This window comes from Panicum virgatum, chromosome 3K (genome assembly GCF_016808335.1).
Source record: "Panicum virgatum strain AP13 chromosome 3K, P.virgatum_v5, whole genome shotgun sequence".
Taxonomy (NCBI): Eukaryota; Viridiplantae; Streptophyta; class Magnoliopsida; order Poales; family Poaceae; genus Panicum; species Panicum virgatum.
The window spans coordinates 53,582,514-53,602,511 of NC_053138.1; the positions used below are offsets into that span (position 1 = coordinate 53,582,514).

The 19,998-nt window shown below is 45.0% G+C and overlaps 2 protein-coding genes across 5 annotated transcripts; one reads left to right on the forward strand and one right to left on the reverse strand.

The window, feature by feature from the left end:
* The first annotated feature begins 1,216 nt into the window (after window positions 1-1,216).
* LOC120699609 (indole-3-pyruvate monooxygenase YUCCA1-like) lies at window positions 1,217-7,768 on the forward strand. Its single transcript, XM_039983611.1, has 4 exons — window positions 1,217-2,091; window positions 3,757-4,005; window positions 4,254-4,376; window positions 7,296-7,768. The coding sequence occupies exons 1-4, from the start codon at window positions 1,324-1,326 to the stop codon at window positions 7,515-7,517; spliced, it is 1,362 nt and encodes a 453-aa protein (XP_039839545.1). The 5' UTR covers window positions 1,217-1,323; the 3' UTR covers window positions 7,518-7,768.
* A 3,505-nt stretch (window positions 7,769-11,273) lies between these two features.
* LOC120699610 (polyol transporter 5-like) lies at window positions 11,274-19,406 on the reverse strand. 4 transcript variants are annotated; one of them, XM_039983612.1, is made up of 6 exons: window positions 18,947-19,406; window positions 18,481-18,827; window positions 15,250-17,958; window positions 13,505-15,129; window positions 13,240-13,396; window positions 11,274-11,793 (listed from the first exon to the last, which is right to left on the reverse strand). In XM_039983612.1, the coding sequence occupies exons 1-3, from the start codon at window positions 19,080-19,082 to the stop codon at window positions 16,933-16,935; spliced, it is 1,509 nt and encodes a 502-aa protein (XP_039839546.1). In that variant the 5' UTR covers window positions 19,083-19,406; the 3' UTR covers window positions 11,274-11,793; window positions 13,240-13,396; window positions 13,505-15,129; window positions 15,250-16,932. The 4 variants fall into 4 exon arrangements, with proteins under 4 accessions (XP_039839546.1, XP_039839548.1, XP_039839547.1 ...); XM_039983614.1 differs by having other exon boundaries at window positions 11,304-13,396; window positions 13,505-13,584; window positions 14,961-15,076; XM_039983613.1 differs by having other exon boundaries at window positions 11,304-13,396; window positions 13,505-13,584; window positions 14,961-15,129.
* Between the last annotated feature and the right edge of the window lie 592 nt (window positions 19,407-19,998).

Below are 19,998 nucleotides of genomic sequence, written 5' to 3' on the forward strand. Positions count from 1 at the left end.
TCTAATCTTGTCTCTACTCTGATCCACTTCGATGCATGCTTTCTCGTTCATATGATAGCTAGCATATGTTCTTAGTAGGAATAGATCTAATCATGGTGATTAGTCTTTGTCTTGCGGATTCATCATTGTGGTGCATGAGAAGCCGGTCGTATTATCCTCGTGTGGTGACAGCATGCGGGAGGGAAAAGGCCGGATGAACGTGTAATGTTGAGTAGGATGACTCTTTATCATGGTACGAGTTAGATTAGGTTATTGCTTTGGCCGGAGTTGCAACTAGAAGATAATAGGCTTAGTCACCCCTTTGGTTATGCTCTGGTTGTGTCTTTGTTCATGGATGAGATCAACCTATACACATCACTCACATCTTATATAGGTTTACTCTTTATATGCAATTCATGCTTCATGTTAGGATAGATCCGTTAGATTAGATGGAAAACCCTAGGTCGTTCATTGCCGATCCGTGGATTGATAAACCTTGGATGGAATACTCTAAGGAAAAAGCTACACACGATCCGTGCGCTTGCGGTACGTAATTGAGGGCTCTAAGGAGCGTCAACACCCGACTTCTGTTAGGAGCCCACACGGATGACAAGTCATCCGTGTCTTCTGATTCTGTGGATATGTTCCACTAGAGTTGGTACAGATAGTTACCTGTGGCAGTGAATATCCCTTAGGATTTGTTCGATTAAACTCTCCACAAGAGGATTGGGAGGGATTATATTGGAGGGGATTGAAGGAGATGTTGACTTGTTGGGGATTAATCCCTCCCAACCCCCTCCAATCCCCCTCGAACCGAATAAGCCCTTAAGGGTTTTACCCTGCCGACTTCTGTTGGATGACATGATTCTGTGGATATGTTCTACTAGAGTTGGTACGGATAGTCCCGGAGTTCATTGAAGTGTTTACTTGTTATTTGTATATATAATAATAATGTAGTGTCTTCTCACTCTGTGAATATGTTCATTCCACTACAGTCTACACAACTGTCGTTATCACCAATAATTGCCACTCGTATAACAGCAAACGAAAGTACAGATGTTGACACATTCAAGGATGGCGTTTATTTTAATTTGGACCAGAGAGAGGCTATATGCCTACATACATTTTTTTTTGAAGGAAGACATTTTTTGATAAGATATGTCTACATACACATCGACAAACATGCATATAAAGCTCTTGGTGAGGTGTGTAGCTATGTGCAATTGTGCATGTGCAGTACAAGCCGAAAGAGCACATCTTGAGAGACACAGATCTCAACACACTCCACAGTAACGTCTTTCACATTACACATACACCTGCAGCAGTCTCATTACCACTGTTGCCATGCCAACATCGCGACGAGAAGCAGGACAAGAACCCGACCACCCCACCACCACCATCCTACGCCGCGGCGGAGGCGGCGGTGGTGGCGGCGCCGGCGGGGACGACGCCGCCGCCGGCGACGTCGACGGCGCCGCGCCGAGGCAGGTGTGGGTGCCCGGCCCGATCATCGTCGGCGCCGGCCCGTCGGGGCTGGCGACGGCGGCGTGCCTCAAGGCGCGCGGCGTGCCGTCGCTGGTGCTGGAGAAGGACGCGTGCGTGGCGGCGTCGTGGCGGCACCGCACGTACGAGCGGCTCCGGCTGCACCTGCCCCGGTGCTTCTGCGAGCTCCCTCTCGCGCCGTTCCCGCCGGGCACGCCGCCGTACCCGACGCGGGACCAGTTCGTCGCCTACCTCGACGGCTACGCGCGGGCCTTCGGCATCGAGCCCAACCTCGGCGCGCGCGTCCGCAGCGCCGCCTACGACGCCACCATCGGATTCTGGAGGGTCGCCGTGGACGAGGGCGGCGGCGGCGCCACGGCCGCGGCCACGGAGTTCGTGTCGCGGTGGCTCGTCGTGGCCACCGGCGAGAACGCGGAGCCCGCGTGGCCGGAGGGCGTGGAGGGGATGGACGGCTACCGCGGCGTGGCCATGCACACGAGCAGCTACAAGAAGGGGGACGAGTTCAGGGGCAAGAATGTGCTCGTCGTCGGCTGCGGCAACTCCGGCATGGAGGTCAGCCTCGACCTCTGCAACAATGGTGCCAAGGCCTCCATGGTTGTCAGGGACAAGGTAATAAGTGCGCAGTCGACATAAGCGCTATTAACATACTGTAATGCAGTTAAACTAAAAGGATTCGCTTGTTCAAGTCATACATTCATTTACTGGCCAACTAGTTAATTTCATCAATCAAGTTAACTAAAACACTATTATTAGCATGGTATATATGCAATTAAATTAGATGAAAATATTGAGCAAATATTTGTTTTTGAATTCTACAATTTTGAACCAAATGCTGCAATATAACAGAATTTGGTGCACAACATTAAGTTATATATATAGAGAGGGTCGACAGTTCCCATGTCAAAAACAATATAATTCGGCTTTTATTTCTGTGAACTGGTTTGCTTGAGTAGTCAATTCTGTGCAGTGCCACATTGGTTTCCTTCCTTTTTGCTCCCCTCTTCTATAGGCTCCTGTCACTTTCAGAAGAAAAAGGAATCTTCATATATATAAATACATATATTCTGGAAGTTCAAATATTGAATAGCTTGTTGTAGAGGCATTAAGAATTCTGAAAAATTTTACCTTGTAATTTATTATCTTCAACACTATCGACAGTCTATAATAGCGCATACATTTCGCTACTCGTGTTGTTAGTACATATACAGAAATTAGTTGATGAAAGTTTCTTATCCTGAAATATCGATCTTGTGAAGCATATGTTGTGCTACTTGGAACATGCTGTTTCATAGAAATGTATACTGATGTGGTGCTATAGTGACCCAAAAGTTTCCCTTTCCTTATCTTGTGTATACCTGCCTGAGAGATGGGGAAAGTACAAGAAGATAACAAGCTAGAGAAGTGACAGGGAAAAAATGGACCGGAACTTCAGAACCCTCGAGAATTGCCTTTCCCTTCTAACATGTGGCATTTGTGTGTTTTATTGTTTCCTGAAAGGAAATAAAATTAAATAGAATTGGTAATGTTGACATCATAGAGTTGCTAAATATAGAGAATGACAGTAGAAATATCCCAGCTCTACCAGTTCAAATGAAATATCTAAAAATGACTCCTCGGTACTCCAGTACAAAATGTATGAAGTTTTTGGTTTGCAAATGGATGTTGTTTGAGTTTTGGAAGCAAAATAGCCTTAGACAGTCTACTCTACAATTTTGTTACTAGGGAGTTAGGCCCCGTTTGGATCCAAGTGATAATGGGTGAAAGTGCTAAGCTTTAGCACTAGCTCATCTAAATGAGAGTGCTAATGGGATGAGCTAAATTTAGTCATGATTTAAAAACTTCAGCATGTGTACGAGTACTATATGCTAAAGTTTAGTACTCAACTTTAGCTCACCCAAACAGACCCTTGGTATTCAATCAGCAGGAGCAATCTATATATACCAATATACCATATAGTTTGGCTAGATTTAAGACCATGTAGATTGTTGGCCAAGAGCCAAAGTGTCGATTGGCGCACCTTGTACGGGATGCATACTAGAGGGATATTTACAAAGGACACAACTACCTATTTTTAGAATATTTATATTCGAACTAAAGTTACTCATACATTATTTTCTTTGAAAAAACAATGATCATTCTGCAACAATTATTTAGTGACGAAGATCAACAAAATCTCTTTCAATGCATATAGTAAAAATTGACAGATTAATTGACTCATTTTATAACATATATTTTCCATACGTATATATATGATGTTTACTTTTCTTTTTTCAGCTTCATGTGTTGCCCAGGGAGATACTAGGCATTTCGACATTTGGCCTCTCTGTGTTCCTTCTCAGGTGGCTCCCCGTAAAGCGGGTTGACTCTGTGCTGCTCTTCTTCTCAAGATTGATCCTTGGAGACACTGAAAAATACGGCCTCCCACGACCAAAGATCGGGCCACTTCAAATCAAGAGTTCAACTGGTAAAACACCAGTACTCGACATAGGAGCTTTGAGAAAAATAAAAACTGGAGAAATAAAGGTATGTGATCCTAATACTTACCAAAAACTATAGTATATCTAGGAAGTTCATTAAAGAACCATGGAGTTACTGTAGTAGTGATGCGCTAATGGGACCGCAATGCACCGCGAGGATAAAAGCTACACAGATCTCGAAACGATACAAAAGAGTCCTAGATTGATATCGGTCGTCAGTACGCATGTACTCGATCAGTGGTAGTATGGCACATATGCTGTCTCAGCTAATGTATCAAGAGAGAGATTCTGCAGGTGGTCCCAGCAATCAACCGGTTCACAGAGAATGGTGTTGAGTTCATAGATGGGCACAGAGAGGACTTTGATGCTGTCATCTTCGCAACCGGGTACAAAAGCAACGTGCCTTCATGGCTCAAGGTACACACTTACCTACACAACATTCAATAAGCTTGCATAATCTTGAAAAAAACACGAATGATTTTTTTTTTGAGAGGCAAACGATATGTTGATATATTACAGTAGTGTAAGGCCAGGCCATCTTAGTGGAGTGTTCCGTTATGTGGTTTCCAAGAGTGACACATCATCCCTATATTGTTTAGTTTGATGAATTAAATATTCTCTCATAATGCATAGTTTCATTTCACGATTTCATATGTTAGCCATATCATTTAATTGTTGCATGATGTTGAGATCAAATGTACCTTGGGTAACCAGTAGCAATTGTGGCTAAATTAATTACTAGCACACTAGCCATTACCACACGGGATGCAGAAAATGGTGTAACAATCATACTTAGTGGGGGTAGGGGAGGGGTTCCACTCCAGTTCAAAATCCTAGTAGTAGCTTTTTTGCGATTGCACAGTACAACTCAGACACTCACGACGCACGCACACTCACCCCTATGAACGCACGCATACGCAAACATTATCCCTATGAGCATCTTTGAAGACTGAGCCAGCAAATTTTCGAGATTGACGAAGTGACCACAGATGCTTTGCTGTCGACGGGAACGTCGTGTATCACAAAAAACACAAATGCCGTTAAATTTTGGAATATTTGCTCCCATGAGGAGTCGTACCCAGAATCTGAGGTGGTACTGATACTCTTGTAACCACCAGGCTCTACAAGCTGTTTCACCGAAGTCCTAATAGCCGTGTACACAGAGTTTCCCCAACTTTTCTTTCTTATAAATTGAATACCATGTCATCACTTTTCCTATATAGCATGTCAATCCTCATAGATACAAATGCTAGCTACTGGCACACAAATCTTATTCAATCATATAGATTAATGTTCTATGGCAGCGACCTCACACTGTGCGCATTCTCTCTAGGCTTCAAAGTCGAATCAAATACACCTTAGATACTAGTAGGTACATGCATCCCACACGTAGATTCGTATGGGAGAAATAATGCATGCTTGTATACACTACCAGGCTGGGTCTTTTTACTGACAGCCTAAAACCGAATGGGAGAAATAGTGATAAGTATCATATGAACTGAATGTGTATGTAGTCCTTGTCCAATTAAGCGAGGTTTTAGATAGCAAGGCATGGGCAATGACAATGATGCCTAAAAGAGGGCGATATCCATCCGATGGTGACACAAAATTAAATTTGATCACCAAGAAATTGACAATCAAGGGGGCAATGTGGATTGATGTGTGCGGCATTAATTTGTTCAGCCTAATTTGTTGGGGAGAAAGTAATCAGTTTAGGCAGAGATCGGAAGGAATGGACACAGTTATAGGCCATATAAATTTGTGTTTGTTTTATATTATGGTCCTTGATATGATAGCTACTTGTTTAATTTGTATTGCTGTCATTTTGTATATATCGTCTTGCACGCGTAAGTGGTTACATCATTGCGTGCGCGCGCGTGTGTATGTATTCAAATATGGCCATTCATATGTACAACTGTTGGTGTTACGTCAGCACGTCAAGTTTTGAACGTGCACACTAGCTAGACCGAATTAAGGATGCACAGTACACTGGCGGCTTGATCTTAGCTAGCATATATAGCTTTCATGTGTGCGCATATTTTGTTTTCATTTCATTGTATTTGTGTGCTTGCATTTTGTATTATTGTTGGTGTATGGTCCTGGTCAAATAGGGGTAGCCCCTACCAAGTACAACATGGGTGTCTGGGCCATATAACAGTGACCACAGTGCCAACAAAAAGAGGGATGAAAAGGACAATTCTATTGAAGATATATTAAGTTCTAATTTTGTATCAAATATGTTCCATATTTACACCATTCACCACACAGACACTGAAATTGCTCTTCAGATATGGACTAGTTTCCAGGAAGTCAAGATCTCACCTTTTGTTTTTAGGAACATGATATTGGCATAGAAAAATTTTGCAATGCACATACCTGTATTTAATTATTTCCCATAAAACTTATTCTTAGAGCTAAACCTGTCCAAAATCCAAACAGCTATGACCTTCCATCATCTATATTTGTCTTGGCTTTCATGTGCTTCATTCGAGTGTGCAAATCAAACAATACCTATAACTTCCACCAAACCACATGCCAAAATTTGAGAACATGCTAATCATTATTTAAGAAAAAATTAGCTAGCTTAAGTGGCTTTGCCACCTATACATGTATTGATAGCCTGCCCCATTTGCACCTCCACCATCAAGCTAGCATCAAGTGGGGAAGGAAGCTGTAGCCCTGTGGGCTGGGAAAGAGGTTGCCAGAAACCCCATGCATGGGGTGAGAGTTGAGTGATCGATGCACATGCATGAAGGCTCGCCCATAATGATTTTGTGGTGACAAGTGAGGTCCATATGGTCACCATCATGTGCTGCCCACCCTACCTTTTGTAGGGTGGCCCATCTAGATGGCTTGGATTGTTTGATGGATCCCATCTGTCTAACCGGATTTGATACGAAGGTCTCTTGCAAGTGTGTTTGGCATGCTCTGAGATGGTTAATCAATCAATTAATTTGCAGTTGAGAAGAGATGGTTGAGATTTGAGCATTGAATAAATGTGAACAATGTTTGTCAAGTTTTCTTTTGGACCAAAAAAAAGATTTTGGAAGGCCTGTTGGTTGGTCCCCGACTTAGTTTTGTTCCATTTGCAGCTGACAAATCAATGTTTAGGAAAACCATCAACATATGCATTTATAGTAGCTAGCTAGTCTGTTCTCCTTGCATATTTGCATCTTTTGTGGAAGAAACCGACTTAAACTAAAAAGAAGCAACAAGATCTTTCCTCAACCTGATCTTTTGTGTGATGAGGAGTAGGAGAGATGCATAAACATGCAGCATTCATCGATCCGTATGTACAGTTTCAACTCATCTCATAGTTTCTACTTCCATATATAGGAGGAGGAATTCTTCAGTCATGTTGATGGGTTCCCAAGGAAGCCATTCCCACACAGTTGGAGGGGCAAGAATGGCCTCTACGCCGCGGGGTTCACCAGGAAGGGCCTCATGGGCACCTCCTATGACGCTCTCAGGATCGCTGGTGACATCGTGGACCAGTGGACCGAGGCCTTTGCAAGCCCCACTGCTGCTCACAGAAGCTGCAGTGACCACGGTGCTTGAGACGCACATCATTATGACCCGTCCCCATAGGTGATAGGTATTGGTGCCGATCTCTAGAATGGTTATGTTTATGATGTCATAAATCAAATCTTCAGCTGTTAATTTTTGTTTCCATTTTAGTTTCTGTACCTGTGAGAACTTGTGACTGGAGTGCATGATGTGTGTGTATGTGTGATAAACTCTTTATGTAATCATAAGTTCATAACCGCGGCAGTGGAATATAATTAAGGTGTGTGTAGTCTTGTTGTTCATAAATTTCTTGTCTTATTTTCCCTTTTTTTTTGGCAAGATTCTTTTGTTGGTCAATGTTCTTGACATGATTCTAACTTGCATGGTATTGATGGTGGGCTGAAATGGGCCTTCCATGGGTGCATGTTGTTTACGTGGGCTGTGTGCATATGATGCGACGCTCTATTCTCCTGTTCTTATGTTCGTCACCCGCATGAAAACAACAAAGCTAATGGCTCGAGACACTAAAAAAAGAAGAAGCAACGCTATCTGCATCAAAGAGGACAGGGTTCTAGTCGTTTAGCCTTCTCTAAAAAAACTAGACCGGAGGGGGTACGATGTTTTCATTAAGAATAAGTAACCACAGCTTTAGAATACCCCCGAACCCTAACTACGCTAGCGAGGAGATCTTTTTAGCCTCCGCCTGAAATTTGGTCCAACGGGGAGTCAAATCCAGAACCCGAGGAGTGCTACTAGAGCCATCCTTCTCAGCAACTTCCTTCAAAATATCTGTCATCATAGAACTTATGCATTTTTTTCTCTATTCTTTCTTTCTTTCCCTTGCTAAATACATGCTATCAATTCTAAAACTGGCGAGAAGAAATATTTGAGGAGCAACCAAAGTTGGGTAAATGCTCCTTGAAAATTGCCTTTCCTAAAATTTTTCAGAATTTGTACTACTCCAGCTGTGTGGCAAGAGTTAAGCAACGAGATTGGACCAAGCTTTTAGGCGGAATTTTTGGAGCTGCTGAAATCACATATTTGGAGGAATTGAAAATAAACAGAGCTCATTAAAGGGGTCATCACTCATCAATGACCAAGAGGACCATGCCGTCGTGAAATTGGAGAAATCAGGTACGGAAAAAATTGTGTGCAGGAGGGCTGCAAAACGCCCTCCGTGCAGCCCCTCGCCTGATTTACGGCGCGTGGACACGGAAAGGATCGAACGCACGGGGTGAAGAGGCTCCTTCAGATGACCTCGGCTCAGATGTCGGCTCGGCTCGAAAGACAAAAGCTGCTCTTTCTGTCTGCTCGCCGCCGCCCCCGACCTCCGCCGCTGAAGCCTGTCACCAGCACAACACCACCGCCTCGCCCTGATGCTCGACCACGCGTCGCAGACATCCCCACTAAACTGGCCTATTCCTCCTCGCGTCGCGTCGTTCCGCCTCCAAGGCACGTTCCTCGGCTGTAGTGGATGGGCTTGCCTCCGGGATCGCCAAGCTCTGTTTTTCGCTTCTGCCCTTGGTTCTTTTTTTTCTCTCTCTCTCGTCTTCTTCTTTTGCTCATAGCTAGTCAACTGAGTTGGTGTCAGATTGGATGATTGTACCGATTCATCAGAAATCTCGAGATGCCTCGTTTTCGGGTAACTGATTTTACTCTTTTTCATTATTTTAGGGAATTTGGAGTAGAACCTGTTCTAGAAGTGTATGTCGTCCATGGCATCTGCTCCTAGAAGATAGGGTGTGTTGATCTTTTGTGCTAAGTAAATCCCGGATTCCTTGGCGTGATTGACTAGAAAATGGTGAACACCACTCTCTCTCTGGCACTGATGTGGTGCCAAAGTCTACCTTCCATGAATTCGCTGTTCTATCCCTGCCTTCAGATTAACCGATTCTTCTTCGTTTTGCAAAGCTCTGCATGTGGAGGATTGAATGAGGATGGAGGATTGAATGAGGATGGAGGGCACATCGGGTTTCTTAAAGACAGATTCCTCCTCCGCGCATGGGAGGATTTCACGCGTCCTGCAGGTCATGCGCAGCACGCCACGTCGCCCCCGCTGACGCTCACGGTCGCAGCTGCTCCGAGCGGTGGGAACTGGGAAGCCTTCCCTGCCTGCAGCATGGGTCCAGCACCAGCACAGCAAGCTGCGCAGTTCTCTCTCATGGCCGTGGTCATGCAGAAAGAATCATGCTGACCGACCAGTGGACCGGAGACTTAGTTGCCCCGCTGTTAGTCACTGTGGGTGAAAGAGCAGAAAACATGTGCTTGAGAAAAAAAAGGAAGAGAAGAGACCAGTGGTAGATAGGGGGGTTTTTATTGATCGTACGTGGGTGGGTGATGAGGCTTCAAACTAAAAAAAATCTATATTTTGCAAATCAGTTATCCAAATCAAGTTTTGACTACACCATAATGATCTCTGCATTGAGTTCTTCGAAACTAGATCACACTTGCCTACATTTAAAAAATATTTAGATATTTTTCTAGAACACTTTTCTTTATTCTTATAACATTTAATTTTGTTTTTTCAATATTTTTGTTTTTTATTCACAACAATGACTCTTATGATGATCATTTCTCCTTAGAAAAAATATTTTTGGAATAATAATTTATGTTCTCAAATAGTTTTTTATCTTCAATTTAGATAGCATGTGCACCCAGTCGAGTGGTGGGCTGGTCTTCTACATTAACGTGGGTTGTATACGCCTACACTACGTATAGATGCCCCCGGTGAATAGGTCATAGGGTCATGGAGTCTCTCAGTAGGCAGTGCCCGTCGTTGGATTCTCCTCTGGTGCACCGGAGCGTTCTATCTCGTGGAATAGAGCACCGACGGCGCGGCACGGCATAACTCTCGTATGCGTTTTTGTTCCATCCTGCCCTTGCTGTATATAGCGTACTTATAGGTAGGCAGCTTAGCGCATACCTAATAAACCTTTGCTCATGGATCAGGCATTCATTCCAAATCAGTTGCCTACACATATGGAAACGAAAGATAAGTAGGCAACTTCTGAACACGCATAACTAGATTGATGCAGTCCAACAAGATAATTATGGTTAAGAGTGTTTAGGAATCTTATAATACTAGCTATCAATACTGACCATTAAATGTAATATATTACTTGACAAAATCTACGGTCTGCACATGTCATTTAGTCAGTAGTGCAAATGTTATTGAGATATTTGCATGAAACATTGTTATAAATGTATCATTTATAACGTTTACTTTAATATTTTAGTATTTCTTCAATTACGACATACTTACTTTTGAACACAATAAAAGAAAGTTGTGGATAGGGCGCGTGAAGGCGCGCGTTATGTTCTAGTGTTCTTTAACTGCAAGCGTACATCAAACCGGTGTGGCAGGAGTTGGGATTGGAGGGTGTCAGCGGTGTCCTGTCAAGAAAACAATCATTGAGGGAAGTAATCAAGCATGCATGTATTGGAAATTCCAGAGGTTGAGCAGATGCAGGTTGTGGACATGTTATGGCAGTGGTGGCTAGAGTGGAATTGGGTGAGTTAAGGAGATCAGAGGAGGAGGCCGTCAGCACTTGCGTTTGTGGTAACAAAGCAGTCTGAAGAATTTCTGACAATAGGGGAGGACAGGCAGCCTCTGTCATCCAGCCGGCAGAAAATGATACAGTAAGCCAGAGAGCAACACACGGGATAGGATAACACATAGATGGTGCCTTTACAGCCAACTCCGGGAAATGAGGGGATCTATTATCTTATTATTTGGCCAATAAACAGAGCCTCTACGTCCGCTCTTAAGGTCTAGAAATTCTCACGTTAATCGGAGAAAATAAGATAAAATTAAATTACCCACCATTACCATTATAATAAAATTAGTCAAAAATACCCCTTATTTTATTTGCCAAACTGATCATTATTATTTGGCGCAACCAAAACCAACGTGCGGCAGAAGCCTCCACATTCACGGCAACCAACGTGCGCCACACGAAATCTAAACAGAATCCATAACCCACACGATTAGACAGATTTTCCTTCTAAAAAAATATAAACAGAACCCATACGTAGGTTGACTTCATAAAAGGCTTGCCTCTGCGATCTCTACACCTCCATGCGCTGCGGCGAGAGACTGGGGAGAGCTGCCTGCCGGAAGAGACTAAAAGAGAGCTCAAGGGTGACGAAGGAGAATTTTTTATCCAGCTTCCTGCTTGATTCTCTTTGATCCCGGAGAGCCGCCGCCGGTCCAACCAATCCTTGCTGTTCGTCTCCAGATCTAAGGCACCTGTTTGGTGGATTCCAGGAATCCGAGAAGGTGAGACCCTTTTCTTCTCCCATCGCGTACTCTTAGCTCCGATTGGTACTGTCATGGTTGCATATTCGTCCAAAGTTCATCATGAAAATACGGGGATGAGTTAAGTAATAAAATTTATTAAACAGTCAACAAAAGAGGTAACACTACATATTTTTTTAAAAAAAAAAACTTTATAGTTAGCAGATTGATTAATGCTACATTTTTGTCCTTTAGATGTTAGATAACTCGGTAAGCTATTATCACACTTCCATACAAATTTCTTTCATGAATAATATTATCATGCCTTTTCATCTAATATGAATTTGCAGCTAATATATATGGTTTCTTTTCAAGTAGGGTATTGACGATATGGCATACAAAAAATTGAGTGATCTTACAACTGAAGGACAAACGTGGAGCATTAAAATAAAAGTTATCAGAGTTTGGGATTCAATCAACAATGCAACTGATGAACTTATAAGCATGGATATGATTTTAATGGGCAAACATGTAATTTTTTTTATCAATTTCTTTTTTGTTTGTATATATTATCCTGATTTTGCTTAATTATTGTACCTTTGAACAGAATGATGCAATTCATGCTACTATATGGAAGGGTCTATTAAATACTTACAGGCCACAAATAAATGAGGGATCCATATATGTTTTTAGTAACTTCAAAGTAGAAGGATCCATTAGGTACCGACCATTGTGCAACGAGAAAAAAATAGTTTTTACATATAATACAATGGTGAAGGAAGTGAATGAACCATCAGATAAATTCAAGCAACATTACTTTGAGTTTGTTACAAAAGATACGCTGCTAGAACGAGAAAATAAAGATCATCAATGCTCAGGTAACTATTTCGTTGTACTGTTATCTATTTCATAATCATGTATACCATTTATTAACTTATTCTCAAATTTTCAGATGTTATTGGACTACTCACCAATATATGGCCATTGCAACAAAGAATAATAAAGAGGAACACCCCAAGTGAGCGAACGAAAGATATTCATGTCATTGAACTTCTCTTATTTGAGTAAGAGAATCCTATTCATTAAATTTATGATCAGCTAAAATAATTTCTTGCATAAAGATTCTTTATTAAAATATTGTACATCAAATTTCAGTGGTGAAAAAGTTAGGGTAACATTATGGGGAGAGCTAGCACATTATATAAGTGAAGATTTAACTGAAAATCAGACAGTTATTATTGTTACATCGAACAGCAAAAGGTTGAGGAATTTGCACAATGGATATTGAATATTGGTGACGGAAAAATGTCATCGGACGATGAAGAAGAAATGATAAAAATCCCAAGTGACTTATTGCTACAGAAAGGAGATGACCCAAGAGAAGCAATCGTCAAAAGCACATACCCGGACCTGCTAAACAACTACCAACAGCGGAAATTTCTTGAAGAAAGAGCAATACTATGCCCATGAAACGAAACGGTTGATCAGATAAATGAATATATCATGAGCCAAATAAAAGGTGAAGAAGTGACATACCTAAGTTGTGACTCTGTATGCGCGGCAACAACAAAAGGTATGGAACACATGTACACTAAGGAGTTTCTCAACACCTTGAGGTTCCCTGGTATGCCAAACCATGAACTGAAGCTTAAAGTCGGTCTTCCAGTGATGTTACTAAGAAACATCAACCAATCTGCAGGTTTATGCAATGGCACAAGAATGACTATCACTCAACTTGGAAAGAGGTACATCGAGGCACAAATAATTACAGGAACACACATGGGGGACAAGGTATACATACCTCGAATAATCATGTCACCAAATGATACAAAGTGCCATTCAAACTCAAAAGAAGACAATATCCTTTGTCGGTCTGCTTTGCTATGACAATCAATAAGAGTTAGGGTCGGTCACTAAACAAGGTGGGGCTGTATCTCTCAAAACAGGTATTCTGCCATGGACAATTGTATGTTGCATTATCTAGGGTAACAAACAGGAATGGTTTGAAGGTACTGATCGATGACTCCGAAAATCAAGCAGAAGATATGGCAAAAAACATTGTATACAAAGAGATCTTCTAATAAAATCAAATTATGTAAAGATGTTAGGCATAGAATTTCAGCTGGCTGGTTGAAATGGCGGCAAGCTTCTGGCATCCTTTGTGACAAGAGGGTGCCACAAAAGCTAAAAGGCAAATTCTATAGGACAGCAATTCGTCCGGCAATGCTATACGGTGCTGAATGTTGGCCTACAAAAAAGCGACATGTCCAGCAATTGAGTGTAGCAGAGATGCGGATGTTGCGGTGGTTTTGCGGGCACACAAGGAGGGATAGAGTCCGGAACGAAGTTATTCGGGATAGGGTCGGAGTGGCACCAATTGAGGAGAAACTTACCCAGCATCGGCTGAGATGGTTTGGACATGTCCAACGAAGGCCTCCTGAGGCGCCGGTGCGTAATGGGGTTCTTGAGCGGATCGACAATGTAAAGAGGGGTAGAGGTAGACCTAAACTGACGTGGGATGAGTCGGTTAAGAGAGACCTTAAGGATTGGAATATCTCTAAAGAGATAGCTTTAGATAGGAGCGCTTGGAGACTAGCTATCAATGTGCCTGAACCTTGAACTTATTTCTTTCGGGTTTCATCTCTAGCCTACCTCAACTTGCTTGGGAAAAAAAAGCTATGTTGTTGTTGTTGTTGTTGTATGTACTACTATAAGGTATTGTTGCATAAAGATTCTTTATTAAAATAGCTGATACTATATCTTACTGAAAATTTAAAAATAATAACTAACTATATTCATTCTCTACCTATGCATTTCAGTCAGGCATTGAAGGGGCCAATCGACAGCTCACAATAAGTCCAAACGAAGGCAAGAGCAAAAAAAAAGTATTTGGAAACAGAGTAAACCATTTCTTTCCCCAATTAAACTATGAACTTCATTTTTTTATGTAGCCACATAATTTGTAATATATTATGTTATAAATTCTTTGCAAACGGAAGCACCTTCCGTATTTAAAACATCTTGAAGGGTACGATTTTACATTAGGCTGCTCAGATAAATAAGCTCTTCCACAGATTTCCAATATAGACGAGCTAACTACGCTTCAGGAGTTCATTGATTTGCCCTATTAAATCCCACATTATTAAGGCATTACCATCTCTGCAGACGGTGGGGTATAGGAAGGGTAAATGCTACTACAGGTCACTCTAATAACACATGAAACCAATGTACCGACAACAACCAGACAGTAAACTCACCTCAGAAGATGCCAAACATATTTCCAGGGATCACCTGACCATTCTGAGGTGAAGCATCCTCACTCAACTGAGCACATTGAGCCCCAACTGATCCACGTTAACCAGCTTTCTCTTGCCTAAAGATAAGCAAAATTTCGCTTCCTTAAATGTATATCTACCAATGTTAATTCTGCAACAGAAAAACGCACACTCAATCTCCGGATTGGGAACTGCTCGCATGCCACATTTATTAGCCGGATTAGAAATGGCATGAACGAGATTGCAACCAGAGAAATGCAATAGGTCGCACCTGCTTCCACATCTAGAATTCTGACCCCGCCAAAATCTTGCCGCCATGAAGCAGGACCGCCGGAGGAGGCAGCAATGGCGATGGCTCACGCGCCGGACGACGGGGTCAACGACGGGGCGGAGGCGGCCGCCTGCCTGGAAGGCGGCGACGCCGACCGGGGCCCGCGCAGCCTGCCATTTGCGCCGCCGGCGAGCGCGAATGCCACGGGGAGGTGCAGCCGGGCCATGGCAGGGAGGCGCCAAGACGCGGCGAGGGGGCGCCGCCGGTGCGGACGCACGGCAGGGAGGCGCGGAGGCGAGACGAGGGCGTAGCGTTTGTGCGGCGTCGGCGCAGGAAATGAGAGAGAGAGAGAGAGAGAGAGAGATTTGGAAACAGACGCGGACCCGGCCCGGAGAGATGGATCGAGAGAGTAAAGATAAGGTTGTTTTTTACTGCCCTTTATATTTTTAATATTTATATTTTAGTCCTTAGAATTACTATTTAATCACATTCTAATTTCTAGAAATCCCATTACCTCACACTTTAGACGGTAAACAAGTAACAAAAAATTTAATTGAAGATGGAAGTTGGAGATAAATGAATAAATTATATAGATTATGACGGGTGCAAAAAAAGTTTGTATACAGTACATAATCTCGATGACCATAACATAATATTTTTTTTAGAGTACGGATTTAGAGTATGACGATTGCAAATACTCTAAAGTAATGGATGACAAAGACAAATCAAACGAAAAATATATAAGGCTAATAAGATAATTAATACTATATATCTCATGTGAACTGTCCACCCTATTTTATTAACATCTATAATCCAGTAAACAACTTTGTGTAAAACTTTTATCTAAATAATGTCAAAAAGAATTAAAATATAAATATTACAGGTAAAAATTATAGTTTGTACTCAAAGCTTAAAAATCACAAACTTATAATACAAAATAAAAGATGTACCCGTATATAATATCTAGCCGCGCAAATGCGCGGGTGGCCAACCTAGTTCTTAATAAGAGAAGAGATTATGACAGTTAGTTGGTAAAAGCAGGTGCTGGAGGATGCTCCTTTCTGCTTGATGGGTCTTATTCAGAAGTGCAGGCATGCCTGATGGGAGTCCGAGCAGCTGATGAGGAACGAGGCATGAGTCTCCATGATGCCAAAAGCTGTCATTGGAGTCTAATTCATTTGTACTGCCACCTACAGGATGCATTACCCTTGAGGTCAAGAGTATAATGAACTTGGTGTTCAGTTCCCGTTCTGCTTTTTTCTATCCAAGAGAATGTGACAGACTTCGGGTTTGAAGGTCTTGATGGCCACTGACATTGCTGAGCCTATGAGTCAGTACCCTTCTTCAATGTAAGTGCCACGTCACTTAAAATGGTCACTCTGAATTCCACGTCACTGAAAATTAGCCATGTGCTGCCAGGTCACTCCAAGTAGCCCTCTTTCTTTGTCAGAGAAACAACATATATATGCACTCCCAAGTCCCAAGAACCAATCGATCATTCCCAATCAAAATTGCAAAACTACACATGAACAAAAACAAAATAGTGCACTACTACTGTACTAGTAACAATTATATACTAGCCAACCCCCAACCTTTTGGTTAACCAATCTTACATCCTTACCAGCTTCTGATGCCGCGCTAGCGACACGTACGATGCGTACTCGCTGCCTCTGTCCGGATCGATCACGTGAGCGTCGGCCGTGGCGAGGGCTGCTTGGCACCGGCATCGTCGAAGAGCGCCTCCATCTCCTCGAGGCTCCTCCCCTTGGTCTCCGGCAGGCACGCGTAGACGAACACCCATGCGGCCGCCGCGGCCGCCGCAAAGATGTAGAAGGTCCCGGCCATGCCGACGGCCTCGTACAGCGAGATGAAGGTCATCCCCACCACCGCGCTCATCACCCGGTTCACCGCCGTCCCGATGCCGGTGCCCTGCGCGCGCAGCCGCAGAGGCAGGATCTCCGACCCGTACATCGAGATCACCGGCCCGAACCCCAGCGAGAACGTCGCCATGAACGCCGCCGCCGCCGCCACGCACGTCGCCGCCGCCCACCACGTGACCGCGGCCGCGGCCGCCGGCGGCGGCGCGCGCACCGAGAGGCCGAGCACCAGGAGCGACGCGGCCATGCCCCCCGCGCTGGCGAGCAGCATCGGCCGGCGGCCGAGGCGGTCGGCGAGAAAGAGTGGGGCCACGATGGCCGCCGTCTTGGCGGCGCCGAGGAGGACCGTGGCGCCGAGCACCGCGCGGTCGGAGGTGATGCCGACGTGGCCGAACACCCGCGGCGCGTACAGGACCATCGCCGCCACGCCGCTTGCCTGCTGGAACACCTGCAGGCCGAGGATGGCGACCATCACGCGCCGCACGGCCGGCGTGGGCCGGAGCAGGAGCTCGCGCCACACGCCCGCCGCCGCCGCCGGCTCGCCGCCCGCGCCCTTGGACGACGCCTCCCGGACGGTGGCCGCGATCTCCTGGAGGCGGCGTTCTGCGGCGTCCCCCGAGGTGCGCGCCAGCACGCGCCGGGCCTCGTCGGGGCGGCCGTGGAGGACCAGCCAGCGCGGCGTCTCCGGCATGGCCAGCGCCGCGGCGGCGGCGAGGAACAACGGCGGGACGGCGCCGATGCCGATCATGAGGCGCCAGCTGAGCGTCGCGGGGAGGCCCGCGAGCGCCATGTCGGCGACGTAGCTGAGCAGGATGCCCGAGTTGCCGGCGATCTGACGTGGCACACGCATGCACGTCAGAAAACAACTACTAGCAGTAAGAAAAAAAATCACAGAATCTGACACAATTACAAGTTGTAAATGGTGTAAGCATTTTACTACTACTCTATCTACATCATGGTAAATCGGTCGTCAAAGGTGAAAAATTCATCATGCGTAGCAAATTGGACGTGCAAAATTCTTTTTGATTTCTGCTGCCAGTTCTGAACATAACTCAGCCCGGCGAGCGTCACATCATACAAGTCCGATCTAATTTCGCTCCAGATTTAATCTACACGTAAACCAACTTTTCATTTTAAAATTCAACAAGTTTCCTTATAATTATAAAAACACACGTCCTGATCTAGTCATCAAGCTTACCTAGGATTCAGATCTTAGCACTTGAACTTATTTCTTTGCCAACTTCCTATTAACTTAATCACCTCCACAATTCGCGTAATTAGCAATCAGGACCACCGCATTTACAAGAACTGGCGGCGCGGAGAAACGCCGCCGCCGCCGCCGCCGTGAGCGTACCTCGGGAATGGAGGAGAGGAACCCGCGCGAACCCGCCGGCGCGATCTCGGCGATGTAGACGGGCGCGACGACGAGGCCGAACCCGCAGGCGACGCCGGCGACGAGCTGCCCCGCCATGAGCGCGGCGTACCCGTTGGCGGCGGCGGTGGCGGCGGAGCCCGCCAGGAACATGGCCGCGGCGAGCGCGACGGCGCGGCGCCGGCCAGCGCGGTCGCACGTCCACCCCGCCGCCAGCGAGCCGACGAGCGAGTAGACGCTGGTGGCGCCGATGAGCACCTCCAGCTGCCCGTCCGTGACGCCCAGGTCCGCCTGCACGAACTTCTGCGCCCCGCTCATCACGCCGCGGTCTGCGCGCCGGCGAGAGATCAGGAAACACGTCGCAAACGTGACGGTGCGCCGCCGTTTCCGTCCACGGCAATAAGAACAAGAAGAAGAAGAAGAAGCCGCCGGCGGCGGCGGCGCTTACTGTAGCCGTAGATGACGGAGGTGAGGGAGGCGAGGAGGGCGCAGACGAGCGCGTACGCGCTGCCCTTGTCGCCCGCCGGCGCCGGCTCGCCGTCGTCGGGCAGCAGCGGCGACTCGAGGTCCTCCCCCTTCTTCATCGTCGCCGGCGCCGGCTAGCCTCCGCAGCAGGCCGCTGGCCGCTTGCTACCAACCTAGCTAGAATTGCGTAGCAAGAGGTACGTAGCTAGCTCTGCGGCCGGATTTACTAACCAATCTCCCTAATTCCTCTCGATCGAGAAGGCGCTGGATGGCACAGGGTCTTGTCGCAGCCCACAGATCGACAGCTATATAAGCGCACAAGGCCAATGAGATTATCGTGGCGCGCGTGAGCCGGCGCAACGAGAGGCCGGGCGCGGCGCGAGCTCAGGTTGGCATTGCCAGCCTGACCGCCGGCCCTCTCTCTTCGAACTATAGGTCTATTCGGGGTGGGGGGACTCTAGTCATGGACACGGCGCTTGTCCGATCCAATAGATGTGTGGTTTTTTTACTAGTAAAGTCCATCACGGGTTGCTAAATTTTTACCGTAGTGTCATTTTGATCCTTAAACTTACAAATCGACCGTTTAGATCCCCAAACTTATTTATCTGGATTGTCTCGGTCCACAGACATGTTCGGCCGTGTCATCTCGATTCCTAAATATAGAAATCACCTGTTTAGATCCTCAAATTTATTCAATTGTGCCATCCGGTTTCTGAACTTGACTTTGAGTCTCATCTACGTCAAAACAATACGATCTAAAAATTCTGTATCAAAAAATAATTCATAACATTTTCATATAAACTCAAATGAAGAAAAACTTTCTATCAAATTGTAGCCCTCGATGCGATATATAACTTTGTAGTTGAAAAGTTTCTGAATAAAAATTGTTTAGGGTCCGAATATACTATTATAAATTTATAGATTTTAAAATTTAAAAATTAAATTTTGGGCCACTAATCGACTTTGAATAAAAAAAAATTCAACTACAAAGTTCTAGACTGTGCCGAGGGCTATAATTTTGACACAAAGTTTATC